Source organism: Capsicum annuum, chromosome 5 (assembly GCF_002878395.1).
Source record: "Capsicum annuum cultivar UCD-10X-F1 chromosome 5, UCD10Xv1.1, whole genome shotgun sequence".
Classification (NCBI taxonomy): Eukaryota; Viridiplantae; Streptophyta; class Magnoliopsida; order Solanales; family Solanaceae; genus Capsicum; species Capsicum annuum.
The window spans coordinates 13,533,196-13,548,874 of record NC_061115.1 but is presented as its reverse complement, the minus strand read 5'-3'; the positions used below and the strand labels follow the sequence as shown (position 1 = coordinate 13,548,874).

The window sequence follows — 15,679 nt, the reverse complement described above, 5'->3', positions numbered from 1 at the left end:
AATTTGTCTTCTTCAACGATTCTTCAATTTATATCCTTTTAAAATTGTGTTTCAAATCCGACTAAATTCAATTGTGTTTAGAATTACGATCCATGCAAATTTTAAAAGTAAAAGAACAATTTTGTCTATTGTAGATTGTCATTAATTCTAGTGATTTCTAATAAGAAAAGGTTTTACCATAAATATATTTAATTATTTTTTATTTTTTATATATTAGGAAAAAATAGTAAAAAGATAATTTTGTCTAAAGTAAAGACTTTTAATAAAGGACAAAAACTTTAAACAACATTTCTAAGGCCCTTCACACTTTTAATATATTATAGATACATAAGCGTGACTAAGCAAGTTGCTGGTGGTCATCATGTCTGCTTCCTCACGTGGATATTTCAGTCTTTTCACATAGTTTATTTGTGTAATCACTTGCGTATCTTTTGGTTGTTGATCGAAAACTCAACATGTCAAACGCAAAATCGGAGTATTTCTCTATTTTTTTCACAGGTAGGCATTATAATTTTTTGGCTAATGGAATTGAAATGTACCTCCTTGTGTCCCCTAACTCTGCCCTTGGTCCCAAATTACATGTTTTAACTTCATTCATCCACTTTTAAATAGTTATTTTGTGTTTGAGCAGTGAAAACAGAGAATGATAGGAGCACATTCTCCTTTTATAAATGCTAAATGGTGTGAGCATAAATTACTTGTGTCAATGAATTTTAATTTTTAAGTAGCGTTCTGGTGTTTGAGCAATGAAAATGGAGAATTGTAGGAGTGTATTCGCCTTTTATAAATGATAAATTGTGTGAGCATAAATTAGTTTCAATGAATTTTCACTTTTAAGTAGCGGTCTCATGTTTGAGCATCGAACATAGAGAATGGTAGAAGTGCATTCTCCTTTTATAAATGTTAAATGGTGTGAGCATAAATTAGTTTGACTCAATAAATTATGAATAACAAACGATTAAAATAATATTTAAAAAAATGGAGTAACACATAAGATTTAAACCCACAACATGATTAATACCAAGAAGTCCCAAGACTTGCAACATCACTTGAGATAATCATGATTCATAATTGACAGATTTCTACTATTATTACATACTTGGATGGTTTAAAATTAATGAGCATCATTTTATTACTTTATTGCTCTATATATATTTGTATGCAACAGCCACTGCTTAGTCAAGGAAAAAAACATCTCAATATTTGAATTCGTGGTCAGCTGACAAAGGGCGAGTTCAGAATTTAAACTTTTGTCTATTCCAAAATGGATTTCATCAAATCATCCACTTCTTCATCAACTAATAAGAGCACAAAACCAAGAAAGAACAATGGTGCTAGTACTCAAAGTGTCAAGCAAAAGGCAGAGGAACAACAGAGCAATATTCGATATCTAGGAGTGAGGCGAAGGCCATGGGGTCGATATGCTGCAGAGATAAGAGATCCCACCACGAAAGAAAGGCATTGGCTCGGGACATTTGACACTGCTCAAGAAGCCGCATTGGCCTATGACAGAGCTGCACGCGCCATGCGCTCTAACAACAAATCTAACAAACCAACTCGAACTAACTTTGTCTACTCAGACATGCCACATGGCTATTCTGTCACCTGTATAGTCTCCCCAGATGAGGTTTATCAACACCAACAACAACAGATATTGGTCTTTGGTCAGGCCGAGAATGCTCCTGCTCCCACGGTCGATTGTGGGGCCCGCTTCAGTCACTTTTCCGCCAGCAACATGAATAATGTTGGTGGCGACAGTGGTAGTGGTGGTGCAGATTTCGCGTTACAACAATACTACTGTAACCACAACTACGACATGCATATGGAAGACAGTTACAGGTATTGAAGCATGCGATAATTTCATTTAAAAGATCAAAACTTTCAGCTAGAACACATTTTTAACTGTGTTATTACTCCATCTAAAACACCATATGACTCTTTTTCGTGGTCAAAGTACGTGAAAACTAAGGATGTTCATCGTTCAAGATTCAATACATACATGTATTAAACTTAATATGCGACCTATATGCATAATATATAATTTCTGATGAAAGATATTCAACTGATCATCCTTTTAACAACAGGTACGACAGTAATAATACAACGTCAATAGAATTGCCACCATTGCCAGATGATATAACAAGCAGTGGCAACAACTGTTACTACTTCAATGAACAAAGTACACAACTTCCAATAACAACAATTTCAGAAATGGGATACAACAACAGCAACAACAATGACAGTTTGAATGAAATGATAATTGGTACAAATAATGAATATCAATATGGAGGAAGTACAATCACTACAACAAGCGGTACAACTGCAACAGCTGGGAGTTTTAGTTATTTTGGTTTTGATGATTGTTTACAGCCACTGCAATGCAGTAGTAACATGCAAGATAAATCCAACAATAATAGTTTGGCTTATTGGTTCTCATGAAATCCTGTCTGGGGGAAACAAGCGTTATTTCTGTTGTAATGGGCTTTATGCAACATGAATTTAGATTAGTCGTACGAGTGATTTAGTATGTCGGATGATATAAGGGTGAGAAAGACGAACGTGAATACCTTCTCACAAGTTGAAGATGGACTATGCCTATCACTTTTATTATAGTTGAATTGAATCTAGTTAAGGAAAGCAAGATAAGCACGTCTCAGCACAACGAATTTGTCTTTTTTTTTTTTAAGTCTCTTAATTGTACTAGTACTTTCACTGACATATTGGAATTGGAAATTGTATTGTGTGCAAACGGCTTTTCCTATCTTGTTAATTTGATCGTATTAATTACTGAAATTAACATCACAACTAATTTGAGACAAACGATAAACAGAGCATATAGAGACATGCATCATAAATTCGTTGGTTTAGTGTGACCATCGATCAAGATTTGTCTTTTTTTCCTTCTTTCCCTCTCTCGATTGTAGAAGGTAGTAAAGTTGGAGTTATTGTTAATATGTAATAGTACAAAAGATACTTTTTTTATTTCATTTGAAAGATAAAATGCTCCTAAAAAGAGAAATATTTCCATATTGTAGTGCTACAACAATTTTACACGGCCTTAATTTGCACTTCAGTGAAATGTTATTTTCATAGCTTGAACCCATAACCTCCTTACCAAATGGCAACAATTTCACCAATTATGTAAAAGCTCCCCTTTTAAATCAGCCTTAACATTATCCTATTAATTTTTTTTATCAAGGATTGCATGTAAGTGATGCAACAAATAAAGATGCCGGATATCAAACACATTGGAGCAAAACTTTATGAGGAAGAGCATGCTAGGAAGATCTAATTATCTACCTTTCTAGCTACCCTCCTTTTATCTGCTAGAAAAAACTAATACCGTTTATTCGTTCCAAGAGCACCACCAGTATCTGTAATTTTAACCCCCACAGAGAAAAACCATCGAGTGTAATACCACAAGGGAACAGAGGTTGCAGATTAATTAGAAGGTACATGCAACAATCTCACACAAATAAAACACAAAAAGAAATGGTTTTACTTCGACTCAATCATGGAAAATGAACTCCCACTACAGGCCATATTTTGTTAACCATCATCAGATGAACATAACCATATACCGCTAGTTAGCTAGTAAAGCAATTAAGCATCATCTAAATGTGAAGTGTGCCCGCCATGACATGAAAAACATGACCAACAGTCCTGTAGTTGAAAATATAGATGTAGATTTGATATAAACATCTTCTGGCTTTAACTGGATCTCCCACAACAGTGAAACCAACATTGCTTCAAAAGTTGGCCAACTATCATTAGGATGAAAGGGAAACAGAACGGCAGCAGCCAATTCTAAACCTCATCATCTACAGACCAGTATACCAGTTGAGGATGAAGCACAAAATCATCCATGACTTCGAAATTCCACTGGACAAATATAAGCATGTAAAGAGAAATTACAATGTCAACCATTTCTAAATGCAAAACATATTTACCAATCTTTCCCCAGAACGTGGGTGCATCTAATACAAGTTGGTGGATCAACGGTTAAAGGGACAAGGCACCAACTACTTTTTACTTGCCTTAAAAGGTTAAAAGAAATGAACCACCAATTCAACAGCGCCAATTCTCAGGGAACCAACACAGAAATAACATTTGAGCAGCAATCCAACACCAAAATGGATACCAAAATTTAGAACAATAACATAATCAAGTCATTTTAGACTCCAAAACACTTGGTTCTTAATTAAGACATAAGAAAATAGAGTACTGCACCAAAATTCTCATTTGAAGGTTAAATTCAACCTACAGCAATCACTATCATATCTAATCTCCCTTTCTCCTGAAAGAACATCCCTCGGTAAGTCTAGCACGACCACCAGTAGGTTGGCACAACACAGTCTGGCAGTTTCCGCAAACAACCACAGTCTGAGAATGGCTGAACACAGTCGTTCTGCATGTTAAATATATATCAGAAACAATGAACCTGTAATTCTCACTTTGTACCATCTAATTGAGCAATGTTAGGTGGCACGGGATTCAGAATAAAAGGGACCATATGAGGGTCAAACTGCTACTTTTTATCACTAATTCAGGCATAGAAAGTATAAATTTTCAGTGTCAATTCAAAAATAGATCCTCTAAATTTTTTAGGACAACAATTACTACAAGTCCACCAATTCGTCCCATTTTACACTGTTCAAATACACGATGTGTCAAACTACTTGATTTTAACCATGAATTCTGGCATAGACTACTTAATTTTCAGTGTGAATTCAGACAGGTTCTCCATGATTTTTGGACTACCAGTCACACAACTAGGTTCCATTTTACAAGGTTCAAAGCTTGTAAGAGTGTCAAACTATGGTGAGTACAAGGATAGACTGCTTATTTCAGAGTGAATTTAGACAGATTATCGAAAATTTTTTGGACTGTAAGACGCATCACACCAATTGGTTACATTTTAAGCAGTTCAAGGACACGAGTGCAAAATACTTAATTTTAATTATGAATTTAGGCATAAACTATTTATTTTCAGTGCGATTCAGACACATACTCCAGGGTTTTTTTGAAAAATGGGCAATATAAGCTGCAACAGTTTATAGTTCAGATAGAAACATCTAAATTCTAAATAGCAATTGTGCCGCATAAATGGAACAGAAGAACACTAAATTTTTAAGGGGGGAAAAAAAAGAAAAGACGAGGTTCTTACATGTTAAAGCAGCCTTGGCACTTCACATCCTGTATACAAAATAAGCAACATCAAAATCCAAATCCAAATCTAAATCCCAATCCAAAACCATACATAAACAGGAGAATCATTCTCATTGAAATAAAAAATACGCACCATGAAGAAAGAGTTGGGAGACTGAACAAGACGTTTGAGCTTGTGCTTCTTCTTTTCAATCTCTGCTGGTGGGTTCAACAAGTCGACATCATTTGAAAGAACCTACAAAATTTCAAATAACAGATACACATTAAACAATCGATACATAATTTCTAACTGATTTTTGAGAAAATCATAACAATTGATGCATAATTTCTAACTGAATGTTGAGAAGACAGAATATGAAATGCAAATAAGGAAGCATAAATAATGATGCATAATTTCTACCTAATCGATGAGAAACACACATACACACATACGAATGTAAATACAAAAGCGAAAGAAAATGATGCGCAATTTCTAACTGATTGCTGAGAAAATCGAAACAATTGATGCATAATTTCTAACTGATGCTGAGAAAACCATAACAAATGAATGTTGAGAAAACCATAAATGAATGCAAATACAGTACAGAAGCAACAACAAAAAAACAATTCATATTTTCAACCTAACCGTTGAGAAAATTATATATGAATATAAATATAGAAGCAAAATAAATTGATGTGTAATTACTGTCTATTAAGAAAATCATAACTGACTGTTGAGAAAACCATAACAATCAATGCATAATTTCTACCTAATTGTCGAGAAACCCGTATAAAATGTAAATTTTCAAACTGATTGTTGAGAAAATCAAAACAATCGATGCATAATGTCTACCTAATCACTGAGAAAATCAAAACAATCCTACATAATTTCAGTTGATGCATAATTTCTAGCTGATTGTTGAGAAAATCATAGCAATTGATGCATAGAAATGATTATTGAGAAAAACTATATATAAATGCAAATTTTCAAACTGATTGTTAAGAAAATCATATATATAAAAGCATTCAGAAGCATATATATATATATATGCATATATATATATATGTATGTGTATATGTCTCTGTGTGTGTATATATATGTGTATATGCATATATATGTGTGTGTGTGTGTATATATATGAGCTCAAATACAGAAGCAAAAAATTGATGCGTAATTTCTACCTAGTTGCTGAGGAAAAAAAATATAATGAATGCAAATACAGAAGAACAAAACACTGATGCATAACTTCTAACTGATTGCTGAGTAATTTCTAGCTGATTGCTGAGAAAATCATGACACTCACTTCTACCTAATCGTAGAGAAAATCACATACGATCTCAAATATATATATATATATATATATATATATAAAATCAAATACAGAAGCAAACAATATAATGAAAGCAAATACAGAAGCAAAAAATTGATGCGTAATTTCTACCTAATTCTGAGAAGAAACATATAATGAATGCAAATACAGGAAGAGCAAAACATTGATGCATAACTTCTAACTGATTGCTGAGTAATTTCTAGCTGATTGCTAAGAAAATCATAACATTCACTTCTACCTAATCGTTGAGAAAATCATATATGCGCTCAACCATAGAAGCATATATATAATCTCAAATACAGAAGCAGACATATAATGAAAGCAAATACAGAAGAACAAAGTATTGATGCTTAATTTCTAACTGATTGCTGGGTAATTTCTAGCTGATTGCTGAGAAATCATAACACTCACTTCTACCTAATCGTTGAGAAAATCATATATGAGCTCAAATACATAAGCATATATATTGATATATAGATATATAGATATATACATATATAAGCTCAAATACAGAAGCAAACAAATTGATGCGTAATTTCTACCTAATTGCTGAGAAAACAAGTAATGAATGCAAATACAGAAGCACAAAATACTGATGCGTAATTTCAAACTAACTGCTGAGTAATTTCTAGCTGATTGTAAAGAAAATCATAACACTCCATGCACATTTTCTATATGATTAATGAGAAAAATGATATATGAATGCAAATATAGAAGCAAAGAAGCTGTAGATCGAACCGAAAACTCACCATTTTCGCTAAGCTGAAATGCGAAACCCTAGAAACTCTGAAGAGAGTGAAGGGAGGCTGCGAAAAATGGAAATGAAAGAAGGTTGGATTAGGGTTTTGTGAAATATATAGTGTGTTTCGAATGTTGTGGACCGTTGATCTGTTGATGATTTAATCTGGGCCGTGCATTCGCCGACTTACTCGTATTCCTACTTTTCTCTCTAATCTTCCTGAAATTACTCATTCCGTTTATTTTTGTTTGCCACATTTTTTTAATGAAATCGTACAAATTTTAGCTAATATTTTAAAAATGATATTTTTTCATCGTATTAATATATAAAGAATTATTATTTAATTTTTTTTATAGTTTTTAAATTTTAAAATTTAATATATTTTAATTTAACTTCAAAATTTAATTAAATCGCGTTTCATAAAGAAAAACGTAACAACTAAATTAAAAAAAAAGAAAAGAGTACCTTTTTATCCCATAATATTGTCTGAGCTCGAAAAAAATATTTTTTCTTTGTAAATTCGAAAGTAGATTTTTATTTTTGGATAATCGTAGTATTTGAATTGACATTCGTAAATCTCAATTAAATTTACGAGATACATGTCATCTCTTACGAAAAAGATATAATCTTAAGTTTTCATCTCATTTTATTGACCACTATATCATGCTTTTGGATGTTAAACTATTAAGTATGAGGTTTTTAAAAATTAATTATTTTTTTAGCTATAAATATTTTTGTCGAAATATTATTTAGCATTAAAATCAAATTACTTTTCAATTACATAAAATAATTGATAAATTTTAATTGCCAACTGAAAAGTTAAGTCATCCTGCCTAAATTTTCCTTTTTGAGTTCGTAATTTCATATACCTAAATTGATAAATATATTTTGTCATCGTTTTATTTTTCTTTCCACAGCACCAAACCTTAAAACTTATACTCTCTAAAATTTTAAATATTTATGATGAAAAACATGGAACAACAACTTCTTTTATAGGGTTGTTTAGCTTCTCCTTCCTCTTTATGGAATTCATAAAAAAAAAAAAAAAAAACTCTTAGAACTCTATTTTTTTACACATTTAAGTATAAATCCAAATTGGAAAGATTTTGAAACTCTAAAAATAGAAGCTTCTCCCAATAGTTTTGTATTTTTTTTAATATTAGTTTTCATGTGTAGGCCAGTTGGTCCAATTATATCAATAATATTATGTTTTTAATTTATATTGTGTCATCTAAATTATCGTCGTCTTGATTTGCAAACTTTAAACTTCCACATATCGCCTTTTCGATTCAGAACACACCTATATTAAAAGCGATTCTACTCTTCCTCTTGTTCTAGCATTGAGAAGTGGTAATCTTTGAATTGAATCAAATTTGGTTTAAAATTAATGTCCAATTATCATGCATGAATTTTTCATGATAGTTCCATTTTGTTTTCTTCTTACCTTTATTTATAATCCTTTTTGGAAAGAAACATCAGAACTTGGCTAAAGTTGAATTAATTTCCCTGTGGAATGGTGTTTATTTCCTTGAAAAAAAAAATGTTTTCTATTTCCCCACTTATCCATATTATTAGTTTTTTTTATAAGATTTTTTCTGCTACTGTAAGTGAATGATGGTAAAAAAAATTTATCCTCTGTTCTGATTTGTTCCCTTGATTTTAATTTAATACAAAATTTAAGAAAGTATTTTTTTTTTAAGATTTTATGGTTTTAATTTTAAAATATACATAAAAAATTAAAATAAATTAAAGAATTATAAAAGAGAGAGATTTTTTTTTCAATGGATTTAAATAGAAAATAAGACAAATTAATTAAATCTGAAGAGTATATTTTACCTCATATCAGAATTAAATATATTATTTTATTTGTCCATTTAACAAATCAAGAAATTTTATGATTCTTTTTTCATACTACCCTTAATATTTAAAAGGCGAAATGATCAGATGTACTTGTACTTGTCCGAATTTGTAATGTGGACACTTCTACTTATCTTTTTATCATCTGATCCTTTTAACCCATTAAAACATAATATTTTAAACTTTTTTTACGCATATGCGGCATTAAATTGTTGAACGGAAAAAACGCGTATTTACATGCATTTTAAAGTGAGTGAAATCAAAAAAAAATCACCTTAAAATTATAAGAAAAAAAAAAAAGGACAAAAAATAGAAAAAATCCTAAATCCTACCCTCCTTCTTCATTGACCCGTCCCCGTCCCCCGTCCCCCGTCCCCCACCCAGCATCAGCACCACCAGCTAGCCATTCCCCCCATCCCCGCCCTACACCTCCACCTCCAAACAAATACCCACTTCAATGCCCTTAACCCTGCCAAATAAATAGATATACCTCATTCTTTGCCTCCCAACCCATCACCACCCCATTGTACCCCCTCCACCTCAATTTCTCGTATTTTCACCATCAGTCCACCCCATATCCTTAAGCCTCCATTTTCCCCATATTCACGATCACTATGTAGGTGTTTGACTTAACTTTTAAGTTGGTCAAAATAGATTATAAGCTATTTTTGGCTTTAAAAAGTATTTGACAAATTTTATAAGTACTTAAAAAAGTTGATTTTGACTTTTTTTAAGTCAAAATAAGAAGTTAGCATCCTAATTTTTTTTTATTGAAGATTATAAGTTATTAGGTTAATCAAGTAAATTACATTTGTGCCCTTATAATTATTTCGTATTTCAACTTTATCCTTGTAGCCCTAATTCTCCTTCACTACTATACAACACACTTCACATTACACTTTAATTTTTTGTTGGAGCAAAGTTGAATTTTGCTTTGTTGATCTTCTATTGTATAATGAGTTTATTACTATACAACACATTTCACATTACACTTTTATTTTTTGCTGGAGCAAAGTTGAATTTTGCTTTGTTGATCTTCTATTGTATAATGAGTTTATTTATTTTTTTGCAGCAAAAATGAAAAGAGGTGATATTGTTGTTCGTAGATCTGGCAACTCTTAAAAAAAGTTATATAATAAAGTACTAAAAAGTTTATTTAAATTAATAAGAAAATGAAGTGTTGTCACAAATTGCACCTCAATGATACGAAATTTTAACGTAACTATGAAAAATAAATAACTTTTTAATATATAACTATCTTTTTCAAACTCAAACATTGAACACTTAAACTCTTAAAAAAGAAAAAAATTAGCGCACAAGTTAATAGTCATTCATGAAAATATTACATATATATAAAGTTTAATTTGAATCATTTTAGCACTAAAAATTAATAATAATCAACTCTATATATTATTAACAGCTATAAGGGTATTTCAGATATTTTGACCAAAAAAAAATGCTTAAAAGCATTTTTACCAAACACACCAATAACTTTTTTTCAGTTTCAGCACTTTTATCCAAACATTTAACTGCTTATTTTTAAAATAAGTTCAGCACTTTTAAAGAACTTTTTTTCAGCATATCCAAACGGGCTCTATATCCCTACCCTTTCATTTTCAATTACCATCGTATCCCCGTCCTATTTTTCTCAAATAATTACCTAATTAAAAATCTTCTCAAATCAAAGAAGAAACTATAAAATTTAAAATTTTTTAAAGTTATTTTTTTTATTTTTCAGTTCATCCATAATGAGAAATGGAGGGTGAAGGGATATTTAGTTGTATTTATCGAGTCTTGAAGTTTTTCTAATGATGGATGGATTGTAATTTTTGGAGAAAGAGTTTGTTGTTAATGGATAAAAATAAAGTGTTGTGACTGGTACGGGGTTCCACCACCCAAGTCCACCAAAATATGTGATTGGAGCTGTTTGATTAGGGTGTTAGGTGGTTTGATGGTGTTTCGGCGACATGATGGTGCAGCAGTGGTGAGATAAAGAAGAAGAAGAAATGGAGGGGTGGGGGGAGCTTTGTTGATCTTTTTTTTTTTTTTTGTATAAAATATGTTAATTTCTCATATGTCATTTTAAAAATGACGTGGAACTCCAAGTATCCGCGTTTGTATCACACATAATTAATCAGATGAAAAAAGGATTTACAATTTTGTGTTTTACATTAAATTTAAGAGTTCAGTTGGCAAAAGATTAAGTATAAGAGTTCAGTAAATTATTTCGCCTATTTAAAACCTACCTTAGCTAAATTTTCTTAAAGAGTGTATGAAATCGAAAGGGTAATTTGTAGAGCGGTTTAAAATCAACCCAAAGTCGATAACTCAAACCGAAAAATGGTTGTTGATTTATTAATAATGTGTTATTGAGTTAGCCGTTTCGATAACAGTTTTAATTTTTTTTATACCGGTTATCGGCTCTTGACTATTTAGAATGAGGTCTTAGAGTAACTGGTAAAGTTACTGCGATGCGCTTGGGATGTCATGAGTTCAAACTACAAAAACATCCGGCCCCTGTCTAAAACTCGTGCATAGTGAGAATTTTAGTGCACCAAAATATCCTTGGTTCTTAACTGTTTGAGGCTTTTCTTCAATGGATTAACCAATAAATCAATAGTAAATTAATGAATGATATTTATACATTCGCTATATAAAGTCATTCCCCATACCCACACTAATTATGTTGATGTTGTTGTTTGTATATAAAATACTTGACTTTAGGTTTAGGTTATACTTTTATTTTCAAACTTTCAGTTATTCTATAAGGTGTAGGTACTTGCTTTTGAGCAAGATGTGATCTTCAATACTTGTACATAGTTCATTTGGTTTGTCACCTTGTTTCTAAGTAATTAATTTTTTTTTTTGAGAGAAATATTAAAGGTCAAATCGATAACTAAACAGCTAATGATTAATAATCGATAAATCGCTAACCAATAAATTGATATCACAGTAGTTCCATAATAGTTAACACATGCGCATACATCGATATCAATAAGTAGTGGCGACGTCAAAATTTTCATTACGAAAAATCAAAATATAAAGAATTTAACATACGACCTAACCGAAGAGAATTCGACGTCTACTATATATACATAAAAAATAATCTCAGTCATGTATAAATTGTATAATTGTTTGTCTAATGAGTTCGAATGAACTCTCTAGTAGGGATGGACATATGTTGTGGGTAGAGGCGAATCCTAATACAAGAAAAGGCAAGGAACACACGGAACAAACACCAAAACAGTCCATAAGTTCCAAGAACCGAGGACCTCTTTGATGACCACTCTCGGATTCAACAAGAAACCAACAAAATAATATGAACAATGGTGTTTAACACACCAAACAGCTAGCCCAAACTAGATTAACACACAAGACGAACAACAACAACTCCACGGATTCAACAATACAAGAACAAAATGGGTACAAGAAAGTAAGATAAATAACTTGACATACAATGCATAAACACTTATGAATCAAAATGTATATTAAACATTAAGACCCAAAGTTTTCATATAAATAACACTAAGTTCTTACGGGACCTTAAGGGAATTAGAATTTCCAGCAACCGCCATTTCTAAGATTGTTATCAACGCAAGTCATATCCACACTTGTCACAAGGAATCCACCTTGCAAGACACTCTTCAGAGCTCTCAAAAATATATCATCAAAAGTTGTGGACAAAATGACCTATCATGTTCTATTTATAAGCTAGGCTACAACTTATTACAAAATAACTAAAATGCCCTTAATGAGTCATGGCAAAGGGCCGGCTTTGGCATGTAGAATTGGCCAACCTTGGAGTGTTTTGAAAGACCTTCTTGACACTTCAAGGCTTGTTGTCTTGGTTGGGTAGCGCCCAAGCCCGGGTCTCAAGGTGTTGGTCTACAATCACGATCGATCTTGTATCATCCTCCCCTTCTTCAAAATGATTCGACCTCGAATTTGAACCTTGCAAAATAACGAAGGAGACAACAAAAAAACATATATTCCCCATGGAATGAGGGTTAATGTTAGCACAATCAACAAAAGTAACAAACCACGAGTGTACATTCTACACATGCCGCTAAAAGAAATAACTTCTCTATCCAGCTGAGTTTGACATAAAAAAAAAAGTGTAATCCCTTGGAGCAAGGACCATAGTGCCCTCGGGTTCTTTCATCATCAAGAGGTTAAAGTGCAATCAAGACTTCACCTTCCTTGGGTCATGCATCATCATAAGGTGTCCTCCTCATTAATCCGCAAGGCACATTAACTTCTCCTTCTTCCACCACCCTCTCGGCTTCACCATAATTTCCATCATCCTCTTGAGAGGTTTTCTTACTAACATCATTTTTGGTCACTTTGTCCGCAACATAGTAAGGATTACCCCCTCACCAACACAATGTTCCTTCGGTTCGGACACTCACTAGCTTTGTGACCCCAACCTTGATATTTAAAACAAACCATACCTTTAGGATTAGGAGTAGAAGAACTAGTACCTTTAAGCCGTGGAGTCCTTTGGAGTGTTTTATCAAATGGCTTTTTCTCTAAGGGCTTGTAGGGCTTGTTTCACCTAAAGTTCTTCTTGTCATGATTGTTCCTCTCAACTTCAATAACCGCTTCTACAAGGTCCTCAATTTGGTCAAACTTGTGGAAAACTAATTGAGAAACAACTTCGTAGCACAAGCCACCCTTGAACCGATCTAGGCAATGATTTAGAGGTTCGACAATATCAAGACGTAGGATCAAGTTTTGGAACTCATCATAATATTCCTCCACATTTCTATCTTTTTGTCGCAAGTTGTAGAGCTTTGTTAGTTGCTCTTGTTTGTACTTTTTTGTGACATATCTCTCCCTCATAAGAGCTTTCAATTCATCCCAATCTAGGAGGTCAAGATTACTATTCCTTACTCATTGCAACCATTTTGTCTCTCACCAGGTAGAGGCATAACCTTCAAATTGATCAATGACATGTGCGGCTTTCTTTTGGGAAGTTAACTCATTGAGTTGAAAAATCCGATTACATTGTAACTCCCAATCAAGATAGAGAGATGGATCACTAGTCCCCTTGAAAGAAGTAAGAGTGATCTTAATGGAATTTAGGCCCGTGTCTCTACCCACATTACCTCCTTGGTCCACTAAACTTTCTTGAATATGAGGTCGGTGTCCAAAGTTACCCCTACCTTGAGGAGCCGGTCTAAATCTTCCCTCTCGGCCTCTATGTCCCCCGCCATAAGCTCCTCTTCTATTACGCACAAATTCTGCAAAGAGAGTTGCTTCATCTAACCCCTCACCTCCATAAGGACCCTCACCTTTCACATCATTAATTTGGATTGGTTGGTTTTGGTTTAGTGGTGCTCTAGGCATATCGAGGGGGTATCAGATTTGGGGAGCTTCTTGATGGACTTGACTTTGGTTATTTGGATAAGTAGGGACTTGGTGGATAGGTTTATGGGCTGGTCTAGGTGGATTGAGTAATGGTGAAGTGTATCTGGGGTGGTAGCATGTCCACTAGTCGAATGGTAGTGTTTGGGACTTGAATGGTTGGAATCTAAATGAACTTCCAATGTATCCATTCTCCTTGAAAAAGAACCCTCCATCCCGTCCATCCTTCCCTCCATCCTCTCTATTCGACTACTAAGATAATGTTTCACGCTCATTATGGCCGCCAACAAAGCATCCATGGTTACCTCTCTCGAGGCCCTTGGACTACCTTCACCCTAAGCCATCGTACCTAATAAGAAAGACTAAAAAAATTCAAACAATAATAAGTTAAAGGTTAGCAAAATTAGTCCACAAATCACCTTAAAACAGTCCGCCAACTCTCAAACTCACACTTTTGAAGTTTTCACTCTATTGGTCTCACAAGTGTTGATAACACACTTATACTCTAATGAGGTCACTCGGAAACAATTGTGGCTCGAAATAGGAGTAGATTCTTGTTTGAAACGACACAAAAAAAGGTAATGTATGAACTTGAGCAAAAATAGTTACTACCATTCAAAAACGAGAAAAGCACAAAAACAACGCTAACACGAAGAACGTACTCAAAAATTAATCTACAACTTAGTAGGTATTTACTAGTTGTCAATTAGTATTAGAGTCAACAAAATTGGAAGCCAATAGAAACAAGAAAGTGAAACTAGGAAATCCAATGTTCTTGAGCTTTTTGATGACGTAGCACTTAACTATTGGACGTTGTAATGTTGTTGAAGTTGAAAGTTTTTGTTTCAAGAAACTAGTTGTTCAATTTCATGTGTGGAAGAAGAGAATTTCGGTCAAGGTATGGGGCAAACAAGTTTTAGGCTCCACTTTCAAGATCCATATAGTCTCTCACCTACTTGCATCAAATTGGCAAGACAACCTTTTTAGATGTCTTGTCCTCTTTCCTCTTTTGGGCAATCCTTGAAAATTGTTTTTCTTCTTTTTGGTAGTATGGCTTTTGGAAAGTATTTTTGTTTGTTTCCTTTTTGGTGATGTCTTGGAAGTATTTCCAAGGTAAACACTACCAACACTCTCTTTCTTTTGAAATTTGGATCAAACAAGTCCTCTTTTTGAAGCTCTTTCTTCACCACATCAAAAACACAAGAATATCAACAACAAGAACACACAAGCCATCCAC

The 15,679-nt window shown here is 33.1% G+C and overlaps 2 protein-coding genes across 2 annotated transcripts; one reads left to right on the top strand and one right to left on the bottom strand.

Moving 5' to 3' along the window:
* The first annotated feature begins 1,264 nt into the window (after positions 1-1,264).
* Positions 1,265-2,439, top strand: LOC107853860 (ethylene-responsive transcription factor LEP-like). Its single transcript, XM_016698849.1, has 2 exons — positions 1,265-1,839; positions 2,085-2,439. Exons 1-2 carry the CDS (start codon positions 1,265-1,267, stop codon positions 2,437-2,439), a joined length of 930 nt encoding a protein of 309 aa, XP_016554335.1.
* Positions 2,440-4,109: 1,670 nt separating this feature from the next.
* Positions 4,110-7,449, bottom strand: LOC107853895 (40S ribosomal protein S27-2). The gene is made up of 4 exons (XM_016698880.2): positions 7,229-7,449; positions 5,303-5,404; positions 5,168-5,196; positions 4,110-4,408 (listed from the first exon to the last, which is right to left on the bottom strand). Exons 1-4 carry the CDS (start codon positions 7,229-7,231, stop codon positions 4,282-4,284), a joined length of 261 nt encoding a protein of 86 aa, XP_016554366.1. The 5' UTR covers positions 7,232-7,449; the 3' UTR covers positions 4,110-4,281.
* Positions 7,450-15,679: the final 8,230 nt, after the last annotated feature.